This window comes from Scyliorhinus torazame, chromosome 8 (assembly GCF_047496885.1).
Source record: "Scyliorhinus torazame isolate Kashiwa2021f chromosome 8, sScyTor2.1, whole genome shotgun sequence".
Classification (NCBI taxonomy): Eukaryota; Metazoa; Chordata; class Chondrichthyes; order Carcharhiniformes; family Scyliorhinidae; genus Scyliorhinus; species Scyliorhinus torazame.
The window spans coordinates 109,437,357-109,462,547 of NC_092714.1; the positions used below are offsets into that span (position 1 = coordinate 109,437,357).

The 25,191-nt window shown below is 43.1% G+C and overlaps 1 protein-coding gene across 6 annotated transcripts in view; it reads left to right on the forward strand.

Moving 5' to 3' along the window:
* The window catches only part of LOC140428034 (rho guanine nucleotide exchange factor TIAM1-like), a 473,602-nt gene that overhangs the window by 155,885 nt on the left and 292,526 nt on the right, over nt 1-25,191 (forward strand). For 4 of the 6 annotated variants that reach the window (XM_072514007.1, XM_072514011.1, XM_072514012.1 and 1 more), the window contains 4 exons: nt 5,151-5,331; nt 9,340-10,409; nt 12,148-12,589; nt 21,560-21,732. In XM_072514007.1, coding sequence (XP_072370108.1) covers nt 9,372-10,409; nt 12,148-12,589; nt 21,560-21,732 — 1,653 coding nt within the window. In that variant the 5' untranslated portion in view covers nt 5,151-5,331; nt 9,340-9,371. Of the gene's footprint in view, nt 1-4,158; nt 4,195-5,150; nt 5,332-9,339; nt 10,410-12,147; nt 12,590-21,559; nt 21,733-25,191 lie in introns of all 6 variants that reach the window. The other 2 variants (XM_072514009.1, XM_072514010.1) reach the window with 1 other exon arrangement.

A 25,191-nucleotide genomic window follows, 5' to 3' on the forward strand; every position in this document is an offset into this window, starting at 1 on the left:
CAGATTCTTGTGTTATCTGCTCACATACCCCATCGCCTTGGGAAAGAGAGAAGACAAATATAGGAAAGTAGGAAGGATAACAAATGGAGAAGAGAAACAAGCAAAGGAGGAGAAAAAAGAAACTGACCTCTTGAGCCAAGACACACCAGCATGTTATCACTAGTTGGAAATTGTTTGAGTTGGGAGGCCCAAGGTCTTTTTTGAGTATTGTAGAATCTGATCATTTTCTGGCAAGGGTTGTTGTGGTGACCAAAGGCAGGCTTGGAATAACAATTTATGTTGTTTCTGAGTTTTCTGAATTTTTGCTACAATAAAATTAGATGGACCCATCTTTGATCCTTTCCTAGAGACAAGTGGCTTCACTTTACTTTAAAAAAAAAAAAATTTAGAGTACCCAATTCATTTATCCAATGAAGGGGCAATTTAGCGTGGCCAATCCATCTACCCTACACACCCTTGGGTTGTGGGGGCGAAACCCATGGCGGGGAGAATGTGCAAACCCCACACGGACATTGACCCAGAGCCGGGATTGAACCTGGGACCTTGGTGCCATGAGGCAGCAGTGTTAGCCACTTCGCCACCGTGCTGCCCGGTAGCTTCATTTTATTTGTGCTTTCTCACCTCTGGCATGTTCTGCATCTAAAACCATCTTCCCAACCTATTGAATTGCGTGTTTCTATTTCTCAGCATAGCCGCCAACTCTCTAGTGCTCTTGGTTAGTGCCTATTTTCCCCAAACTGGTCACTTTCAGGTCTAAGTCTGTACCTCCTTTTACTGATGCTAGCTCTATTACCATATCAGTACTGCTAGATCCACAGGTTATTTTCACATCTCCCCTTTACACGGCGCACCGCATAGACCTTTCTCGTGGGTTCTGCTTTCCCGTTAGTTCACCCACAGCACAATGCGAGAATTTTCATACTTTAATACTTCAGTGGCACTCTGTACCCAAGCCTCCTTTACTTCTCCAATCCCACACATGTTTCACATCGCCATTCCCCCTCCTGTGCTCTCAACAACTTCTCTGACTTCCATCTGACACCTGCCACCCTTAGACTCTTGTTTTGTTGAGGAGACTTTATTTTTTATGATTAAAGTAGAACGTTGGTTTGACTCTTGTATTCAAATCAATACAAATTGTCATTTTACAGAAAGTACACAAAAGATTATGCTCATGTATAAAATGAGAAGGACTGATCCTGGAAAATATGGAGTCTGTTGATGTATAGTCATACCAATTAATTATTATAACATTTACACTGGACAGAGGCATAAGAATTAGTTTATGAATTCTGAAGGTTAACTTGAGGTTGCTGACTCCCATTATCCATTGTAAATACAAACATTGGGATTAAGTGGGTATCCACAGGAATCAATCCTGAAAACCATTGAAGAAATAGAGGGCGGGATTCTCCACCCCGGAATTGTGCCTGGCGCAGGGCCGGAGAATAGCCGTTCATGCCGGAAATCCGGCGTGATGGCGCTTCTGTGATTCTCCGCAGACCTGCCAATTCCGCCCGCGAAGTCGACGCGCCGCCTGTCCGGGGATGTTGGAACAGACCCCTTCGACGATTCTCTGCGGTCGACCGACCGCACTCCCGCTGGCGTGGTTTACATGTGGTACCATCCGCGGGAGCTGAGACTCGTGGCCGCGGTGGCGGTCCTGGTGGGATCGGGGGGTATCTGACTCGGGGGAGCCTCAATGGTGGCCAGGCTCGCGATCGGGGGCCACTGATCGGCGGGCCATCGCGATCTGGGAGGGACCTACCCTCTTCCGCGTGGGCCCGCTGTGTGGCTCCGCCATGTCCCCGGTGCCAGCGCCGAGGTGGGCCGCTGGTGGACTTGCTTGCGGCCGGCGTGCGCATGCGCAGCTTTGCGGTCTGGCTAGCAGGATCCCGCCGGCAGTCAGAACTGCGGGACGCACGCCGAGGCTCTGCTAGCCCCTGGCATATGGAGAATTACCCCGGACCTTCGAGGAAAAAGTTCAGTGATTCTCGCCCGTTTTTCGGCGGGTGTGGGGCAAGTCCCCAGAGGGGAGAATCCCACCCGTTATGTGCGGTCAAAAGAAAATTTATCAGACTTTTTTTTTCCACCTTTGGCATCTGGCATTAGAACCAACCCAGATTAATTAGATAAAAGTCGCATCTTGCTGCAGACTGTAAGGGCTCTATTGAATTACATTTATAAATTTCAACCCAGTTTCCATCTGGCCCCACTCAAAGTAGACCACAACTGCACTCCACGTTTTGAACCAACAACTTAATTTGAGAGGAGGATTTATTTTCTTCTGTTTGTCTTTGGGCCATGAAAATATTTTCTTTGGTGCAGTGCTTTAGACTATATAATGGAAATGGCTACTTACAAAGAATTGAGACTTGATAATCTCTGTATTTACTATGACTGCTTTGATTACCATATTACTTGAAATGTGGCCTTGCACAAAGGCTGTGAGATTTAATCGTTAAATGAGTAATAATAATAGTGAACAATCAGTTGAACTGATTAAGCTTTGATTAAATGTGCAATGTTAGAAATAGATGTGTTTAAATTGCAGTTTTGGAGCACCTGTAATTGTGCATGTTGTGGAGCTGTGGGAAATATAGGTCTTCCTGTAGTTTCAAACTTGTTGACTTAGTCTGTTATCTTTGATAGTCTCTGGTGACCCAAGTGGACAAGGACGTAGACCAAAAAACAACTTGAGAATCGTCCACACAATGTAAGGATTGAGCCAAACTTGATCAGATTTTGAGACCATGTCATTTATTGATTGGTTTGGGAGTGACCTTTTGATGTAGCATGCATGTGTATATGATGAACAGTGTTGCACATAGTCTCCGACTTACATCGCGTGTAAAAGATTTGAATGAATGTAATAGTACTAGTTTGTTTACGCCCCAGAAGATTGGATCTCTCCTCGAAGACTTAAATTTATTTTTTTTGGACGTGCAATAGTCATAATGGTATTGCAGTTTTTACATCAGATTAAACATCCGTTCACAATTTTTAGATGCACAGTGGTTAGCACTGCTCCTTCACAGCACCGGGGACCAAGGTTTGACTCTGACTTTGGGTTACACTATGGAGTTTGCATATTCTTCCTGTGTCTGCGTGGGCTTCCTCCGGTTTCATCCCACAATCCAAAGATGTCCAGGTTTGGTGAATTGGCCACACTAAATTGCCCATAAATGTCCAAACATTGGGTGGGGTTACAGGGATAGGGCATGTGATTGGGCCTAGGTAGGTTGGTCTTCTGAAGGGTAAGTGCAGACTCAATGGGCCGAATGGCCTCCTTCTGCATTGTAGGGATTCTATGATTCTGTTTAGTCGTGCTGGTATTAATTGTGTTTCCTTTTTCAGGTTTCTGTTTTGTGACTTGATTGTCGTTGCTCGGCTACTAGTCTTAAAACTCTTACTTTTTATTCACCTTTCTATCTCCTTACTAATTTACCTCAATCTCCTAAGCAGCTCTCACTTTTCTTGCTCTTCCCACCAGGATCCATTGGGGCTGCACAGCTGATATATCAGAACACTATCACACAACTTCTTCTTGCAGCTCCCACTGTCAGATCCATCGAAGACCCAACTGGGGCAGTTTAAGAAGCTGCTTCCCATTTGCATATATGAAATATTTTTAAGGTTGCAGCAATAGATTTGGCAGAGCCACTCACATCAGCACTATGGAGGCTGCTAGCTGACTCACTGGAGGTGCACACATCCGGCCGTTAGAATTCACCTGAAGAGATGGGAGGAAAATTGTGATAATTCACTCAGCCATACCATTCTGTGACTGTTATGGGCAGCTCTGTGATGGTGGATAAGCCAGTGCACCAGCTCAACTTGTCAAGAATCATTTCTGTCTGCTCCTTCTTGGTGAAGTGATTATACTATTTTATGCAATTCTGTTAGATTTTTCCAGCTTTACCCACAACTGCCCTGTAATTTCAGGTGTAGTCTCTATGAATCAGATCATTTTCAAACACTGAAAGATGATTACAGGCTCAGCCCTGGATACTAATCAGCCAGATGAAATGCTCTGAAAGGTTGCAATATATTTACTGAGTGCAATAAAAACAGAGTGCAACAGAAAGAAGGGGAGGGCATTGAGATACACAGTTGAATTTAAACATTAAATACTCTGAATTCTGTTTCTCTCTTCAGCCACCGCCCTCTGCCTCAGACACTGTCTCTTGCTTGGTATGTCATTGATCCATGTAATTATTTTATATTGCCTACATTTGCTTATTGCCTACATTTGCTTATTGGTGTGGAATGTTTGTAACAGCTTCTGATGAAAAGATTAAACATTATACGCAACTTGTAAATTGGAATGAAAAATAACAAGGATTTTAAGTTTTAGTTCTAAATATATCTTGCTGCTCTCAGCTTAGATTTACTGAAATCTTGCTGGCACTACTTGAGGCTGAAAGTCATGAAAGCTACATGTAGAGAGCCTCACCCTTTCCATTAAAAAACACCTAGAAGTACAGATGGGAGGAGAAGCAAGAAGATTTTAACCATAGGTAAATGACACTCTGGTGCAGGATGCTCTCTTAATATTATTTAAAGTCAAAACTGCTGATCCTCGGTAAGTTATCTTTTTTAGCACTGGCTTGCATTCTGTGGATCTGCTCATTAGAGATTCTGCATCAGAGGCCCTGTTGAAATACAAAATGTTTAGAATATGTCCCTTCCTTCCTTCAGATAAAGCTATTTATAGACTCCCGCTGGGAATGGAAGATCCTGAATAAAGCAAAGAGTATCTGTTTTGTACAGTCATCTTTGTTCATATATATACATATATAATATACATAGACTCTGCACATCGCCTCAATTCTAGCTGGATTAGATTTTCTTAGGACATTGACTCCAGTGTTTAGCTTCAAGTCAAAACAAACCAGTATTGCTGCACCAATCCTGGGACTTCTTAGTCATGGAATTGGAAGACCAAGTGCAAAACTGCCTATCTGACATCCTCAACTAAATGTATGACATTCAATGAAAATAGACGTAACTACTGTAGTATGTAGAGGGTAGAATTATTTTGGAGGTAACCCTACAAAGTCAGTTTTGTGTGGTGCTCAATTATGTTGTCACTCTTATATTCAATATAGTGCACTGTGACTGTTAATTATTTTAAAATTTATTTTTAGGCTCTCCTGATGAATTTCACTGATTGAAACCAAATTCTGAAGAAGATCTGGAATCTTGAGCAGGAGGATTAAGAGATACAGAATTGCTGATAATTTGTTTGCTATGTTATTAATATCTGCCATGTACTCCACCTGAATGCAACAGGTGAAGTGTTGCTTGATCTCAACATCAATCTGCAAGGTATGGTTTTTAGTCATGGCATTTTATATTTCTCTTTATTTGCAATTAGACCATAAGACACAGGAGCAGAATTAGGCCACTCGGCTCATCGAGTCTGCTCTGCCATTCAATCATGGCTGATATTTTCTCAACCCCATTCTCCTGCCTTCTCCCCATAACCCCTGATCCTCTTATTAACCAAGAACCTATCTATCTCTGTCTTAAAGATGCTCAGTGATTTGGCCTCCACAGCCTTCTGCGGCAAAGAGTTTCACAGATTCACCACCCTCTGGCTGAAGAAGTTCCTCCTCATCTCTGTTTTAAAGGATCGTCTCTTTAGTCTGAGATGGTGTCCTCTGGTTCTAGTTTCTCCGGCAAGTGGAAACATTCTCTCCACGTCCACTCTATCCAGGCCTCGCAGTATCCTGTAAGCTTCAATAAGATCCCCCCATATCCTTCTAAACTCCAACGAGTACAGACCCAGAGCCCTCAATCATTCCTGATACGACAAGCTCTTCATTCCAGGGATCATTCTTGTGAACCTTCTCTGGACCCTTTCCAAGGCCAGCACATCCTTCCTTAGATCCGGGGCCCAAAACTGCTCACAATACTCCAAACGGGGCTTTATACAGCCTCAGAAGTACATCCCCGGTCTTGTATTCTAGCCCTCTTGACATAAATGCTAACATTGCATTTGCCTTCTTAACTGCCGACTGAACCTGCACGTTAATCTTAAGAGAATCGGGAACAAGGACTCCCAAGTCTTTTTGTGCTTCTGATTTCCTAAGCATTTGCCCATTTAGCAAATAGTCTATGCCTAAATTCCTCCTTCCAAAGTGCATAACCTCACACTTTTCAACATTGTATTTCATTTGTTTGCCACTTCATTGCCCACTCTCCTAGCTTGTCAAAATCCTTCTGGAGCCCCCTTGCTTCCTCAATACTACCTGTCCCTCTACAGATCTTTGTATCATCTGCAAACTTAACAACAGTGCCTTTGGTTCCTTCTTCCAGATCATTAATGTATATTGTGAAAAGTTGTGGTCCCAGCACAGACCCCTGAGACACACCACTAGTCACTGGCTGCCATCCTGAAAAAGACCCCTTTATCTCCATTCTCTGCCTTCTGCCAGTCAGCCAATCCTCTATCCATGCCAGGATCTTACCCTTAACACCATGGGCTTTTAACTAAATAACAGTCTCTTGTGCGGCACCTTATCAAAGGCCTTCTGGAAACCTAAATAAATCACATCCACTGGTTCTCCTTTGTCTAACTTCCTTGTTACCTCCTCAAAGAACTCTAACAGATTTGTCAGAACTCCCTTTGCCAAAGCCGTGCTGACTCAGTCCTATTTTACCATGCACTTACAAGTCCTTCACGATCTCATCTTTAATAACACACTCTAAAATCTTACAATGACCGAAGTCCGGCTTACCGGCCTATAATTTCCCGTCTTCTGCCTCCCTTCCTTCTAAACAGTGGTGTTACATTAGCCACTTTCCAGTCCTCTGGGACCCTTCCTGCCTCCAGTGATACCTGAAAGATCATCACCAATGCCTCCACAATTTCCTCAGCTATCTCTTTTAGGAACCTAGGGTGTAGTCCATCCGGTCCAGGTGACTTATCCACCTGCAGACCTTTCAGTTTCCCGAGAACCTTCTCCTTTGTAATGATCACTGCACTCACCTCTACCCCCTGGATCTCCTGGAGCTCTGGCATCCTACTGGTGTCTTCCACCGTGAAGACTGGTGTAAAGTAACTATTCAGTTCTTCTGTTTCCGAATATTACTTCACCAGCCACATTTTCCAGTGGTCCAAAGTTTATTTTTGCCTCTCTTGTTACTTTTTATATATTGAAACAAAAATCTCTTCCTATATGTTACGAGCTAATTTGCACTCATAATTCATCTTCTCCCCCCCCCCTTATTGCTTTTTTAGTTGTCCTCTGCTCGCTTTTAAAGCTTCCCAATCCTCTGGCTTCCCACTAATTGTCGCCACTTTGTATGCTTTTTCTTTAGCTTTTATGCTGTCCTTGACTTCCCTCGTCAGCCATGGATGCCTTATCCTCCCCTTAGTATGTTTCCTCCTCCTTGGGATGAATTTCTGTTGTGCCTCCCTAATAACCCCCAAAACTCCTGCCATTGCTGTTCCATTGTCTTCCCTGCTAGGCTCCTTTTCCAATTAACTCTGGCCAGCTCCTCCCTCATGCCTTTGTAGTTACCCTTATTTAATTGTAATACCGTTACATCTGATTACAGCTTCTCCCTCTCAAACTGCAGGGTAAATTCCATCATATTGTGGTCACTGCTCCCTAAGGGTTCCTTCACCTTAAGTTCCCTAATCAAGTCTGCCGCATTACACATCACCAAATCCAGAATTGCCTGTTCTCTAGTAGGCTGTCACAAGCTGCTCCAAAAAAACATCTCTTACACATTCCACAAATTCCTTTTCTTGGGATCCACTACCAATCTGATTTTCCCAGTCCACCTGCATATTTGAAGTCCCCCATGATTATTGTAATATTGCCTTTTTTACATGCCTTTTCTATCTCCTGATTTATTTTCTGCCCCACATCCTGACTACTGCTAGGGGGCCTGTACATAACTCCCATCAGCGTCTTTTTACCTTTGCGATTTCTCACCTCTACCCACAGAGATTCTATGCCTTCTGATCCCATATCGCTCCTTGCATGTTTTGAGGTTAGATGTACTGAAGGGTATTTGAATGTCTTGTGCATATTGTTTTAAAGGGGAGGCCCATAAAAAAAATGGCAAATTTAAAATCTGCAAGTTGGTAAAAATCAGTCACTGAAATGGTTTGCCTATTTGTGTTTTCATCTATAATTAGGGAACAATAATCTTGAATGGGAACATACACTAAAATGACCTCCAAATATTGCAAATTCACAGTGGATAACACTTACAAATGTGTTTAATACATTTGAGGCATGTTTTAAAAAGCAGTATTTTCAAGTAAAAACAATCCTGAATTCTCAATATAAATATGAAACCATAGTGGAAATAATCATTATTAGCCATATGTTAATAGAAAAATAATTGACAGTGGACAGTAAGTACAATCTCTCTTAATTCATTCTGATCGATCTGTGTTTAATTTTCCTGTGATGAAATTTTCTCTTCGAGGCTACAAAGTTTCAATATTGTTCTATTAGCAGTGAAAATATATAAACTGTTCTTGAAAATAACTCCAACTTTAAAATCTGACTTTTTTTCTTAAGCAAATGCCTAACTCAGCAAGTTAGGCGCAGCAACTATGTCAAAAGGCAAAGTTAGCATTTGGGAAATTCCTGCAACATTGATATGGATGACGAATGCCTTAAATTAGAGCATAAAATATATTTAGAATCTGAGTTGATAAACCACAATGATGATGGTAGCTCGAAGGCAGCGCCAGATGTCAACTGTTCTTTTCTCATTATGGTGCAAGGCTCTCACTTGAATGTTAGTCACATAGAAGAAAAATGACATGATGTTTTGCACTGTTGAGAATGCTACAGCAGCTACTGGAAGTATTAAAAAATGTGATTTTTTTTTTGCTGTTAAATTGGAATGGTGGTCTGCATTTAGAGAAAATGATATTGCAAAATCTTTGATGTGTAGCTGAATACAGTTGTTGGTCCTAGGGTAGAGAGCGAGAGAGACATTGAGCAGAATTTCAGAAAAATGACAGTGTTCAATGACTGCTGCTAGTCTTTTTCATCACAGCCTTGTCTTAGAATCTGTATTGTATGGGAATCAATGTGAACCCTTTTGAACCCTATTAAATAGCTCCAAATGCGCACTATAACTGGGATTCTGCAGCAATAAACCATTTAATTTTACATTATCTTGATTGCCTGCACTTTATAAATCTCATAACATTTTGAAGATCATCCCATTCTTGATCCAATTTTGTCATTTGTTACTTTCTTCTGAAAGTTTTTGATCTAGGGAAGTTTGTGTCAAATATTATTAAGTTTTCATTTCTCAGTATGATTCTCTAACAAAACTCTCTTTTAAATTCTGTAGGTATGTTCTTGTTTCCTTAGACATACCAAAACATGGGAAATTCAGAGAGCCAGAATGATAGTGAACGAGCATTTTCTGGAGATGAACGTGCAGGTCTGGCACGCAAGCATATGTCTCGATCACTTCGCGTTCCCACTAAAACTGCTCGAAGAGCTAGGCCTACCTCTGCAGTCAGGATTACACACAGAAATTCTGAAACCAGCACTAAATCTAGCAGCACTCCTAGCATTCCACAGTCACTGGCAAGGGATGGCCTTGACATCAGTAATCCTGGAATCCTTAATAATGTTTTGACTGAAGACTTTACCCATTCCTCTTGGGTGGGTAGAATGGGTAAAAATGCAAGGCCTGTGTCTTATCATACAGGCTCTTCAGTTTCCAGTATCAGGAGAAGGAGTGCTGTGCAGCCAGTACATTCTAGAGATGAACTTGACATTTGTTTGGAAAGGCACATTGTCCAAGATGTGGAGAATTTTGGGGAAATCAGATTGGACTCCGCTTGCCAAGCAAATGTTGGCGATCTGCATCTAGTTACTGGAAATGGAACAACTGTTTTAGAAAGCACAAATATCAGGAAAAAACGTTCCAAATCCGCTGACATGTGGCGACAAGATAGTATGGAATTCTCCTTATCTGACCTAAGTCAAGATCGGTTAACTAGTACAGAAGATCTGTTGGATAATAATGATGACAAGGAATATGCAGAAAGTAGGTTAATAAACAGTAATTCCATGGAATTGGAACAATTGAGTGGAGGCCAACGAGCTACCTCTCTAAATGAACTATGTGGTCAGAAATTTACTGCTGCAGGCATGAACAAGACACGGAGAAATAGATTTATGACTTACTATCGGAATTTGAGGGCCCATTCACATGGTACAATGCAGCCAGAAAATACAAATGCTGTGACATGGTCTGCTGGAGGAGATGCAAGTGTATCTTCATATGCTGCCTCTACACTGCCCTGCAGGAAGTCCCATTGCCTTTCAGAAGGAGCCTCTAAAGGACGATTAAGCCACATTAATGATGAGGACAGAACTACGCATGTCAGAAGATCCAAAACAACGCAGGTAATGCATAGGATAAAGATAATGTTGACTAGTTTTTATTCAGTGGTTAAGTATACAGTAAGTAGTAAAGGTTAATTGCAGACATTTGTTAGGATAATGGTTTGGTGTCAAATAGTCAGCAGTATTCTGAAAATGAGGGTTGTCATTCTATTTTTGTCTTATTTAGCTGGGGCCAGAAAGACTGTCCAATATTTTTTTTTAAGCATTTAAGTTAATTAACATTTACCGGTATTGAAGAGGTCTGTTAAATGTGATCATGATGCCCCCGGAAGCTAGGGAGGTGGAAGTAGTGATCGCGATGGATGCAGAAAAGGCTTTTGATCGGGTTAAATGGGATTATCTGTGGGAGGTACTAGAACGGTTCGGACAGCTTTATTGATTACAGAATTTACAGTGCAGAAGGAGGCCATACGGCCCATCGAGTCAGCACCGGCTCTTTAAAAGAGCACCCTAGCCAAGCCCCCACCTCCACCCTATCCCCATAACCCAGTAACCCCACCCAACACTAAGGGCAATTTTGGACACTAAGGGCAATTTAGCATGGCCAATCCACCTAACCTGCACATCTTTGGACTGTGGGAGGAAACCGGAGCACCCGGAGGAAACCCACGTAGGCGTGGGTTTTCTTGTTTTTGCACTACTGGACAATCTCCGGTCTGATGGCATCTGTGGAGAGAGAAGGGAGCTAATGTTTCGAGTCTGGATGACTCTGTCAATATGACAATGTGGTGCATAAAGAGCCAACAGATGGGATAGTGAATCAATATTAATGTGTAAATAGTACATTGTATGGTGAAATAATCTGCAGTTTCGCTCAGTTCATCTGGCTGTGGAATTACTTTCCAATAATTTTGGTTAAAATCTGCATCTGTGCAGATATTAGCTGAAAATGGAACCATTTAAAAAATAATCTTTATTATTGTCACAAGTAAGCTTACATTAACACAGCAATGAAGTTACTGTAAAAAGCCCCTAGTTGCCACATTCCGGCGCCAGTTCGGGTACATAGACAGAATTCAGAATGACCAAATTCCCTAACAGCACGTCTTTCGGGACTTGTGGGAGGAAACCGGAGCACCCGGAGGAAACCCACGTGGACACGGGGAGAACGTGCAGACTCCACGCAGACAGTGACCCAAGCTGGGAATTGAACCTGGGACCCTTGAGCTGTGAAGCAACAGTGCTAACCACTGCGCTACCATGCCACCCGTCTGACTATGCTTGTTTCCATGGTGCGTAACCTGGGACGATAAAAGGGAACAGTTAAAGTAAATAACTAAAATAGTTGAGGATAGCATTTACAAATATTATTCAAATAATAATTTTTTAAAATAAAAAGAGTACCCAATTCTTTTTTTTTCAATTAAGGGGCAATTTAGCGTGGCCAATTCACCAATCCTGCACATTTTTGGGTTGTGGGGGTGAGATCCACACAGACCCTGGGAGAATGTGCAAACTCCCCGCGATTGAACCCGGGTCCTCGGCACCATAAGGCAGCAGTGCTAAAAATATTATCCAAATTACTATGCTCAAGAAAGAATAAAGGATTTTTCATAAGCTTGAGAATAGACTGCTGAAGTAATTTTCAAACATTGTAAATGAGTGGAGGATAAAATAAATATAATTGAACTTGTAATTGCTACAATTTGCATGTGGATTATTATTTTGTTTCATATCGATGCATTGGTGAAATCATCCACCCAGCCATAGTAGTAAATTTGTGTGTGTTTCTATGTAGGATGTTACTTCAGGAGATGGAAGTGAATGTGCAGATAGTGGTATTGATGGTGCGATGACAGATAATGACCATCTTTCTCGCTATTCCAATATTACCAGTTCAACATGCCATCCACTCACTTTTAATCGTGGGTTAATTTATAGTGAGATTGGCTCAACAGGCGATGCACTTCGGCAAGGGGTGTATGAAAATTTTAGATGTACATTGGAGTCAAATGTCATCGGCACAGAAAATCCAGAAGAAGCAGAGTCAGCTTTAAGTGATGAACAAAGCAGTGGTACCCTCAGCTCCCCAGGACAGTCAGATAGCCAAACTACAGACCAAGGGACTGTTCGAAAAGCAGGCTCACTTGCTGTGAAGAACTTTTTAGTCCACAAGAAAAATAAAAAAGTGGAATTGGCCACACGAAGAAAATGGAAATATTATTGGGTATCATTAAAAGGTACATTTTGATCTTTATTTTGTTTCAGAAAACTCATTACCTAAAACCTTACCAATGAAATGGAGTTAAGTGCTGCTAGCTAGTCATGCTATTTATGATTGTAGATATTTTAGTATCAGCTTTGTGAAATAAATGCTTGCTTTCCACCACTTTCTCTTCATTTAATGTACTGCATTCTTTAAAAACAAATTAATTATCAACTTATATGAGATCATCGGTTGCATTATCCTCAGCTTAACACCTATTTTTGAATGTAATGGAGACAGAAAACAGTGGGAAATGTAATGGAGAGGTTTAGTGCACAATGTCTGTTTATTTTGAATGGTTTTACAATTTCCCCCCATCCTCATTCTTGGATCCCTGTAGCTCCTGTCTAAAATCTGCCCTCAGCCAGCAAATGGCAAAAAACATGAAATACATCCAACATAACTTTCCTTCCACAACGTCGGTCACCTCTCCCATTAAACAATGCCTCTAGGAAAGTGCTCTTGCAGGTTGCTAGAGATGTTGGCAATCTGGAAGTGATTGATGGTGGTCACTATAAAGCTTTTTGTTTGCCGATTGAAATCATTACTATGAAAGCCTATGGCATGACATTATCTAAAGTTCAATTTAGAGAATAGTTGAATCCTTGCTGATGAAGTTGAAACTTTGAATTTGTGTTTTCTGGATCCTCACAACGTTCCTTCACCTTCAACTATGTCTTTTCCCTTATGCTGTTTTGATATTCTTTGGTGGTATGGCAGCATCGGTGCCATTTGGCATTAACCCACAGATACCCACTTCACCATTATGTCAATCCAGAACCCATCTAAACTTGTGAAGATGCCAGTGCATCAGAAAATTATATTTCCCCTGGAAAATGTTCATAATGTTACGACAGCAACAAATCTGGAATCTATATCAAACCGAACCACTGTACTGCCAAGACTGTCTATCACAATCAGTCATTGTCAGGTACTTAAGTTCTACTTGCATTGTATTTACAGCACAGGAACAGGCCATTTGACTAACAGGTCCACACTGGTACAACAGTTGATGGCACCTTTGTCACAAGTCAATTGAATTGTTATATTGAGACGGTAACATTCCTTATTTTGCAGAGTAATTTCATTTATCTCTTTCGCAATGGACATGATTCATCAGCAGGAATGGATAATATAAATTGATAGAGTGGCTGTGATTTCCTCAAGTTTATCTGTAGTTATACTTGTCCTCTTTATTGTGAACTTTGTGAATTTCCTTCCCTCAGGCCGAAGATCCTAGATTTCCTTTTTTTAATTTCATCAATCGGATTCCTGCTGCAAACCTGGGAATTTTGTGGCTTGATGAAACAATTTAAAAAAATGTTATGTACCCAATTCAATTTTTTTCCAATTAAGGGGCAATTTAGCATGGCCAATCCACCTACCCTGCACATCTTTGGATTATGGGGTTGAGACACATGCAGACATGGGGAGAATGTGCAAACTCCACATGGACAGTGACCTGGGGCTGGGATCGAACCCGGGTCCTCAGCGTCATGAGGGAGTAGTATGAACTACTGCGCCACCGTGCTGCCCCTGATGAAACAACTTTTGACATCTTCCACTATTTCAAAGTATTTAGAATAGCTGCGCTGGAACTTCTTGCTGTTGCAGCCATTTAAGCAGTGCAACAGTATTAAATTTCACTCCTACTATTACGATCTTGGACCAGACCCGAACATTTTATTTAATTTGTAGGACTGAGGTAAGGATACTTCACTCAGGAGTGACTCCACCCACAAATAGGGATTTGGTATATTAAAAAGAGCTTTATTACGAACATAGGATTAAACTAACTTGAACACATACAATAAATTGTTACCTGTTAAACCATGCTTAACACTAAAATGAAACACTTGAGTCCTACCTGCTATCTTTTTCATTTCCAATCAAACAAACTCATCTCTGGTCAAAACCCACTTTTAACTAGAGACAGCAAACGCAGGATTACATGCCAAAGATTGGATAGGGATCTTTTGAGACTGATTTATGAGAGAGACCTGACACCTGTTGCTCTTTTTAGCCTTAGTTTTCTTAGCTCTGATTATGTCACCTTTGCTCACGAGTCGCCAGGTATCTTTCGGATACCGCCACGTGGTTCAAGCTTCAGTTATGATTAATAAGTCAGCACACCGCTAAGTAAGATTGAAATCAACGGTCATTTATTATGTACAGCAATCAATACTTACACAATAATCCTACTATCTATATCAAAACCTACTGGCCAATACTTAACTTTAGGAATGGCCCACCAGGTCAATGAATCGAATGGCTTATCGAATTGGGTTTGGCCTGCGGGATTCAAAAGGCTGATACGGGTCGATGGCTAGGAATCTCTATCGGGTAGCGATCGCTGGAGTCAGACTTACGGTTCTTTGTTGAAGGTTCTTGCGAAGGTTGCGAGCAGGTGAAGAAGGGAGAGAGAGAGCGATCTGAACTTGGCCCCTCACTTTATAGGGCCCAGGGGCTTTCCGCCTCTCGGGGCGGCCCTTGACCCTGAGTCCCAAGTGATTGGACTTGTTCCCAATCACTGGGTTCGATATGCTCCAATAATGGGGCGATTCCTCGATCGGGGGGTGGTCGTTCACCTGTCTTTGTTTCGGCCAATGCAGGCGCCGACAGGTCTGGTCCGGCATTCAATTGCTAATATGTCGCAATTGTTCCCGGGGATAGCCGATTAAACTGCAGATGTCTGGGTTGATGTGCTGCTAATAGTCTTGAGAATCGATCTGGGCCGACTTCCCCAGAGCTATTCTGTCTGCAGCTGTCCGTTTGTGTCCTGTTGGCTGCTTTTCCCATCAGCCTTTCCGGTTAGCCATTTTAAATCGGGTTTTGGCCAAATTAATAGGGAATCAACCATTTTAGGTGGCTACACACCCTGTCAGAATACTGTAGAATCACTGGCTGTATTCTTCAGAAACTGCTTCTCGGCTCGCTTTCCAGCAAAAAACTAAAACTGAAAACACCACACATGACTGCTTCAACCCCTGGTCCTCCCATTAACTATATCATCTCAATCCCAATAACTGGGTTATGACCCTCTTATTAAGGCTAAACACAATGGGCGGGATTCTCCATTGGTCGATGCTGAAGGCGGGAAAGGCGATTGGGCGCAGAATCGGTTTTGACGCCTACATCATTGCGGGCGCCGGGTTCGCACCAAATCCAATCTCTGGTGCCTCAACAGCAGCGCAATGCGTTCCACTCCACACTCACGGTACACGCTGTTGGCATATCATTAGTGGGCCTGATCCAATATACTCCGGGACCTCCGTGATCCTCCGCCTTCACCAGGGGGAATTCTCGAAGTCGAGGTTCACTTGTGCTTTTAAAAATCATGAAACGTGGCCCGTGGCTGATGAGGGTGAGGGTAAAGTCCGACCATGCCATAGTATGCTCACAGTTGTGGCGCTGGCTGGGGGACTTCTGCCAGGGCCGGGGAGTAGCGGGCGGTGGCCAGGAGGTGGGCTGTGGGGTCAAGGTGGATGGACATGGAACACCATTGCCGCAGTCTCCAGACAGCCATGTGGTTGCGCATGCTGCTGACTGCCCATTGTGATCTTGACGCCACGGGTTGTATGGGTTCCACCCCAGGCCATCCCCCTAGTACCCTCTGGCCCCAGCCAACCCATCAATGGGCTGTGCATGCTCCAGCGCAACCAGTGCCATCCTGTTGGCTGGGATGAGTTTGTGAGGGGAGTGGAGTGCTAATATGTGGCTACTGCTTGTCAGCCTCTCGAGTGCCAATCTTACCCCTGCAAATCAGATGCCGTTTTTCATTGGAATTAATCGTGTTCCACATGGTGCCTGTGCTTAGCCCCTCAACCATTGGTGAATTCGTCCAAGTACAGCACTAGCTTTGCTGTCGCAGAACATGCATCCTGCCCCGGTGTCAACGCTTAGTCTCAGGTGCTGAGAATTCCGCTGAATGCCTGTAATTATCTACTCCTCAGGGACTCTCCTTTCTATAAACAAAATTTCATTTTCGGTATTACCCTATTTCGGTAAACAGTGTACATGGTTGGACAGAATTATGACCGTTTACTTTTTAAAAAAAAATCTTTTTATTGGCATTTTCAAAATTTATTAACAGTGATGTACATTGTTGGCCGTGTTTATTTACTGTATTATACTGCAAGGTTTGTCTTGTACTTCCCTTAACTTCCCCTATTTACATTCTGCCGCCCTCTGGCTCGGTGTGTGGTCCCCCCTGCCCCCACCAACCCCTCATGGTCCCGCCTGGTCATTCTTTTTCTTTTGGTTGGGTGGGGGGAATGGGGAGGGGGGGTGGGAAAAGGGGGGTTCTCTCCCCCCCCCCCCCCCCCCCCCACACACACACTTTCTCTCCCCTTCCTCCTCCCTTTCTTTTTTTCCCATAAACTTCAGCCGTGTTTCCCCTGTGATTGGGGTGGGTGGGTTGCTCCCTCCCTCCCATGTTGTCCCCTTTTGTGTCTTTTTTCCTCTCCCTTTTCTTTCTATCTTTCCCGTTTCCCCATCTTCCTCGTTGTTGCTGGCCTCGAACAGGTTCTGGAACAGGTCGTCAAACTGCCCCCTTGCTTTCAGGAAGACTTCCTCCGACCCTCTGGTGGCGTACTTAATCTTCTCCAGGTGGAGAAATTCCGACAGGTCTGCCAGCCAGTCTGCAGCTGTGGGTGGTGCTGCCGATCGCCAGCCGAGCAGGATTCTCCGGCGTGCAATTAACGAAGCGAAAGCGAGGGTGTCGGCCCTCTTCCCCATGTGTAGCTCTGGCTGCTCTGATACCCTGAAGATTGCCACATTTGGGCATGGCTTCACCCTCGCCCCCACAACCTTGGACATTGCCTCGGAGAAGGCTGTCCAGAACTCCGCAAATTTGGGACAAGCCCAGAACATGTAGGTGTGGTTGGCCGGGCCCCTCTGGCACCGTTCACATTTGTCCTCCACTTCTGGGAAGAACCTGCTCATTCGGGTTTTGATCAGGTGTGCTCTGTGCACCACTTTGAGCTGCATGAGGCAAAGGGTTAGCTCTGCTCAGTGTTTTGATCCAGAGTTCCCACCCCACTTCTGTCCCCAGTTCATCCTCCCATTTCCGTCTGGTCTCGTCCAGTGGTGTTCGGGCTCTGTCCAGTAGCTGTCCATATATTTTCTCACATAGTCCCCCTTCTTTACTGTCTGTGCTTATCAGGTCCCCTTGTCGTGTAGTTACCCTACTGTCTCCTTGCGGAGGAAGTGCTTTATTTACAGGTGTCTCATTTCCTGGACCCATTCCTCCGTACGTTCATCCAGTGTCGCTAATCTGTGCCCTACATAAAAGTCCCTAACTTATAGTCTCTCCCCATCCTGTCTCCATTTCCTAAAGGTAGTGTTTATCATGGCTGGGGGGAATTTGTGATTGCCGCAGATGGGAGCCATGGGGGACATCCTGGTCAGCCCAAAGTGCTGTCTTCATTGGGCCCACGTTTTCAGTGTAGCCGCTACCACTGGGCTTGATGTGTATTTTGCCGAGGGGGATGGGAGTGCTGCTGTACCAAGCCCCGGAGGGCCATTCCATTGCAGGAGGCCTCCTCCATCTGTACCAATCTGAGTTGGGTTTGTTTACCCATCCCCTCACTCTTTCTACCGTTGCTGCCCAGTGGTAGTACTGCAGGTTTGGTAATGCCAAGCCATCTTTGATTTTCCTTCTTTCCCGTGTCGGTTTGGGAATTCTCGGGTTCTTACCCCCCACAAAAACGTCATGATTAAACTGTCTACGTTTTGGAAAAGGCTTTGGGGATGAAGATCGGTATGGATCTAAACAGGAAGAGGAACCTCGGCAGCAAGTTCATCTTGATTGTCTGCACTCTCCCCGCCAGGGAGATTGGCAGTGCGCCCCACCTCTGTAGGTCCTTTTTGACTTCCTCCACCAGGCTGGTCATGTTCCACTTGTGGATCTGTGTCAGGTCTCTGGCTATTTGGATCCCCAGGTATCGGAATCTGTTCTGGGCTGTTTTAAATGGGAGCCCCTCCAGCTCTGCCCCTCCCCCATTTGGGTTCACTGGGAATGCCTCACTTTTGCCCAGGTTGAGATTGTAACCCGAAAAGGTTCCAAACTCGAACAGGATCTGCATGATTGCCCTCAGTCCTTCCTACGGCTTCAAGACATACAGGAGCATGTCATCCGCATAGAGTGAGACTCTGTGCTCTCTGTCTCCTCTCTGGATACCCTTCCAGCTTTTCGTGTCCTGCAGGGCTATCGCCAGAGGTTCGATTGCTAGCTTGAACAAGAGTGGGGACAACGGGAATCCTTGCCTTCTGCCTCTTTGTAGCTGGAAGTATCCAGAGCTGGTGGTGTTGGTTTGAACACTCGCCTTGGGAGCATTGTAGAAGAATCTCAACCAGGCGGTGAATCCCGCTCTTAGCCCAAACCGTTCCAGTACCTCGAGGAGGTACTTCCATTCGACTCACTATGACCTTTTACGGCATCTTAATTGCATGTTCTGCAGCCCAAGTGTCTGTCTTTTTTTTAGACCAGCATTTTTAAAACCATTACTGCAGCAGTCACATACACATACAAACCCAGGATTTTAACCATTACTACACCAGATAAATATAACACAATATATATCTTAAGTTCCCACATTCACCAGGCTATCCAGAAGGCGATTACAGCAGATGGTACAAATAGCATACGAAGACTGTCCAGTTCTCTCAGTGGCACCTGTTATGTTTTCCCTTAGATTGTGAGATAGAAGGGTCAACAAATGAGGAAACAACCCGCATCAGTGAGAAGCAAGTGAATTTGGATTGCGGGACAGGCCAGAAGATAGCTCACTTAAGAGCAAGGGTCCTCCCCTATATCTGCTGAGTCCAACAAAAATGTAGACTTCATTGGTTCAGCTGTGAGAAGAATACAGCTGTCTCCCACAAGGGCAGCACGGTAGCATGGTGGTTAGCACAATCGCTTCACAGCTCCAGGGTCCCAGGTTCGATTCCCGGCTGGGTTGCTGTCTGTGCGGAATCTGCACGTTCTCCCCGTGTGTGCGTGGGTTTCCTCCGGGTGCTCCGGTTTCCTCCCACAGTCCAAAGATGTGTAGTTTAGGTGGATTGGCCATGATAAATTGCCCTTAGTGTCCAAAATTGCCCTTAGTGTTGGGCGGTTTTACTGGGTTATGGGGATAGGGTGGAGGTGTGGGCTTGGGTAGGGTGCTCTTTCAAAGAGCCGGTGCAGACTCGATGGGCCGAATGGCCGCCTCCTGCACTGTAAATTCTATGAAGTAGATGGGAGGATGCTAAGGAGTTTCAATGTTATCGTCTGGAGGATTCTGCTACCAGCCTTTATGATGACATCAGCACTCTGGAGAGCATGTTTATTTCACAGGCTGCTGCACCAAGCCCTAACTAAAATAATCAATGTCACCATTGAGTTTCTAGAAGCTTAAATGCTGCCATCCAGGGTCTGGATTCTACTTTGGAGAAACTTAAGACATTCTATTACATAAAAGGCACCATTGACTGGTGAACCAATTAGATAACGTTTTCAAGTAGTCACTCATCTGCTGTAGTCTGTTCTTCTCTAGATTGGAAAATCCCATGGGAATAGCAATACTGTGAGAAAGTTGTCCTTTCTCAGGATTTCAGAAAGTTTGGTCCTTTGTCATCCTTTCAACCAGTAACCCTCATGGTGCAAGCAAATTAGCAAGGCCACATTGTTCCAGAAGCAGTCGAAGCACCGCAGTCTCTAACTGGACCCTACCAGGCTCAAGTATCCAGAGATCGCTAGAACCTGTTTAGCCACTGTGGTAAATCTCTGCTGACTGTTGAGATCAACAGGGAAGGTGATGTGCCATTGAGCACCTCAGTGTACCTCTTTCTCACAGCTGTGAACTGCACACAAAAATGCAACTGATAACATAACCCCTGGAGTAGATTGAAAGCCAACAGTGGCAAAAGCACGGCTGTGATAACTTTAACAGTCACTAGCTAAGTAGCCTCCCTGATTCAGTGGATAGCAGATCCTATTATAAGAGGCTGCAGAGGTCTGAGGCAAGTGGCTTGGGATGCACAGCCTTCTGAGTCAGATAAATCCAGGGAAGAGACACTTGGAACATGTGTGATGTGTAATGGGATGAGCGGTTCTCACTTATGTCTTTTGATGGGCACAGTTGCAGCTGGTGCTGAGTGCTACTGCTGCCCCTGAGTTCCCAGTAGTTTCTCCATCCACTATAAACCATCAGTAGTTTACAAGCAGGAGGTTTACTAAAGGTGATGAGGTCATAAAACTGAGAAGAAAGTGATTTGGAAACGTTCCTGGCAAAACAGAGAGCAGATGGATCCTGCGCTCAAATGACCACTCCTTTAAGTTCTCCAGTGGTACGGATAGGCAGCTAGAATAAAGGTTGTGCGCAATTCCCCCCCCCCCAAAAAAACCTGTGCCTGCTATTTTAACTACGTGCCCAACCTGTTCCTATCAGTTGGACTGAGTTAAAATCTTTCTGTATAAATCATCAAGTTGAATAGCACAATGAAGCTGATCTCAGCTGAGGCACTGTCAAAAGCTACAGCAAGACTTGATGCCTCTAGGCTGTGGGCAAAACCAGCCAGAGTTCAGGTTCCTGCTTACCATCCAGTGATGGAATGCACCTCTTTCAATAAACAATAAAAATAACAATAAACAATTTCACCTAGTTAAATTCTACTACTGTTCACCATTGAGGCTGATGCCTGAATAATGATCATTTAGATGAGGTACTGGAGGGTATTCCAGCAAGAAATTCATGAGAGTAGAAAATAAATTTTCCAAGAATAATAAATGAATCAAAAAAATCCTTGGCAGCTCTAAGTATATCTTCTAAAAAGTATAAAGCTCTTTAAAAATACTCAAGTTTGCCATTTAGTTGAGAATGTTACGAAGACGAAGTTGATATACACAATTAATTGATGTAAATTGAATTTCATTCAGAATATTATTTGTCTTTTTCAACTTTAGGCTGCACCTTGTTTTTTTATGATGGAGATGGGAGATCAGGTGTGGACCAGAATAGTGTACCAAAGCACATGGTTTGGATTGAAAATAGTATTGTTCAGGCGGTGCCTGAACATCCAAAGAAAGATTATGTATTTTGTCTCAGCAATTCCCTTGGGGATGCTTTCTTATTTCAGGTTTGTTATCACTTGTCTTTTTGTTTTTTCTCATTTTAGTTGATTAACCAACTGCAAATATTTTAATATTACTGTCTCAAGGAAATGTATAAAACTATTGTACTTAGCGATATATTTCAATTGGCTGAACTGGTATAAGTAGATCAAGTTATTTTTCATAGATTACTGAACAACAAATGGTTTTTATTTTAATGCAGAATGGTTTGACTGATTTCAAGTTGAATTGAGTTCTTTCTTCATACCTGTAAACAGATTCTGAGCTGGAATGCAACTTTACTTTAGTGTATTTTTGAATTTATTCTTATTAATCTTTAGACTGCAAGCTCTTCATGGAATTCTAAGATGCCTTGAATCAATACTAGATTTTCAGTTCATACACTATGCCACTGAAAAACAATCCCATTGCAGTAATAATGTATGCTTGTTTTAGACTGAAACACATTATTACCAGTTGCTGAAGTTGCTAGGATGCAATTGTCCATTTAAGAGATAGAACCTACATTGCAAAAGCTTAACTGCAATTGGCTAATATCTGACCCTCAAGAGGCAAGTTTCAGCTAATGGGGCTCATTATAAACATGAATTGCCATATGCATCAGCTGTGGATCAATTGCTCGCATTCATAGCTCTGAGAGAGAGAGATACTTGGTTCAAGTCCCACTCCAGGACTTTGGCACAAGAATCAAGGCTGATAGTCCAGTGCAGTGCTGCGCTGTCAGGGCTGACATCTTTCAGATGGGACATTAAATTAATTCCGGTCTGCCCCTCAGTTGGATGTGAAAAATGCCACGGCACTATTTTAAAAAATCTATGCTTCTATGAGCGTTTTATAATTTTTACAGATAACGCAAGAAATTTTCAAAACGAACTGGTACAGAACAGAACAAATATTTCTGCAAACATAACAACAGAGAAAGATAGGATCAATTCAGAATAATGGGGGTGGCACGGTGGCGCAGTGGTTAGCACTGCTGCCTACGGCGCTGAGGACCCGGGTTCGATCCTGGCCCAGTCACTGTCCGTGTGGAGTTTGCATGTTCTCCCCGTATCTGCGTGAGTTTCACCCACACAACCTAAAGATGTGCAGGGTAGGTGGATTGGCCATGCTAAATTGCCCCTTAATTCGAAAAAAAAAATTGGGTACTCTAAATTTATTTAAAACAAAATTAAAAAAAAAAAAAATTCAGAACAATGGTCCTTAAGAGCTAGTGCCTTCACTTATACATTGGACTAATGATAGTGAGATCATGACTGGTAATATAGGTAATGGTAAACCTTGCAGGAGCAGGTCAGACAAAGTGGCGCCTATGAATTTGAGATGGGGTCCCACGCTTTACAGAATGCATTAGACTTAGAATGGAGTACAGACGTCAGGAATTCCATAGGAATGCATTCCATTCCTATTTTATGCCAGTTTTGAATTGAAAAATATTTGTCACTCATCCAGGAGCAGAGGATATTTTTCCAAGCTACAAAAGTTATAATGTTACGCAGCCTTGTTTTAGTAATGTCAATAATCCTATCTGGGAGGAAAAAGGGATCAAATTCTAAGGCCCTTCTGAATATCATCTCAAGCTCCTTAACTACACAAGACCAATATGATTGAATCTTTTTACAGGTCCATATGCATTGTATATAATCACCCTTGACCACCAGGCACTTTAGGCACATCAGGGACACAGCAGGATCAAACCTGTGTCTCAACCTCTGAATTAGGAACAAAGGATCAAATTCTAAGGCCCCTCTGAATATCCTCTCAAGCTCCTTAACTGCACAAGACCAATATGATTGAATCTTGATACAGGTCCAAATGCATTGTATATAATCACCCTCGACCACCAGGCACTTTAGGCACATCAGAGACATAGCAGGATCAAACCTGTGTCTCAAACTCGGTGTGATATGCAAATTTGCGAGTGTTGCAGTATCTTGAACTGAGTCTCCTTCATTATGCTGCATACCAAAATTCGATGGGCACAATCTATTACCACATGTATTACCCATATCTCTTCATTATTGTTAGTTGTCAAGTTTCTTCGCCAAGAGTGCAAGGTACCTAATGCACTAACGGAGGATTTGGAGCACAAGGTGTCATAAAACTTGCTAATTAGCTGTTTCAGATAGAAGAGTTAGGTCGCAAAGTTGTTCTGTTAATGATAAAGTCTCTTAAGTTGCAATCTTGGCATGTTAAATTGTTGGCATAGCTGCTCAAAGGATGAGAAGGAAGCAATGCTAAACATTTCTCCAAGCATACAAATGCTTTCTATCTCTTCAAATATCAAATCCATGATCTATAAGACCTAGGAAGTCCGGGTTGCCCTGGATGGGGGAAAGAGTGGAAGTCAGTTTAGATCGCACTTCTAAATGATGGACCATTCTCCACACTCTAAAGTATTAATAATTCTAGTATTTTCGCACCTAGCAGAACCCAACCTAAAGACCCTGTAGAATAACATAACCTTTAAAGGAAAAACTGACTGGTTTGCATCAATATCGAGCCAAATGGAGGAACGGTCCTTTCTAACCCAGTCCCTTATAAACCGAAGAATTGGTACAATCCAATATTCAGGACCTCCAAGCCCCCTTAGAACCTGGGAACTTGGTGAACTTTCAACAAGGCTTCTTTTTATTCCATGTAAGCAAACTGATCATTCCATTGATATCCTTTTAGACCCCAGCAGACAATTAAATTGGCAACATCCACAGTGGATACAGCAATCTAGACAAAACATTTACCTTAATCATTGCAATCCTACCCAGCCATGAGACTGGCAGGGTTGTCCAACGAATCAGGCCTCACCTAATAGATCCAATCTATTGAGGAAAATTGGCCTTAGTTGTTTGAAAAAGGGGATAATTACAAGACCCAGATAAGTAAACCCCGATGGGGGCCATGTAAACAGAAAATTAGCAAGAGGAGGTGGTCTCAACTACCCCTCCACTCTCTCCCACCAGCATAGCCTCAGACTTATTAAAATTAACATTATAATCGGAGCAAGTATTAAATCTACCCACCATGTCAATAATAGCGGGAACTGAATTGTCTGACTTTGATACAAATAGCAACATGTCATCAGCATAAAATTTGATCTTGTGCTGCTTTCCCCCACAGCACAGCCCAAATATAAAATGAACTTGCCTAATGGCCTCTGCCAAAGGCTCTATAGCCAATGTGAACAATAAGGGACAGCCCTTCCTAGTTGCTCTCTGAATACCAAAACTTTCAGAGATCTACAGCCATTCATGAGCAGCACTGTCAGTGGCCTATGATACAATACCTTAATTCACTTAACATATTCCTCACCCAGAGGCCAAATCTCCACTGCATATAAACGCAAGAAATTCCATTCCACCCAGTCAAAAACTTTCTCTGCAACCAATGAGATCACCAACCCATCCAACACCCGCTTATGGAAAACTTGGATCACGTTCAGTAACCATGTGACATTGCTAGAAAAC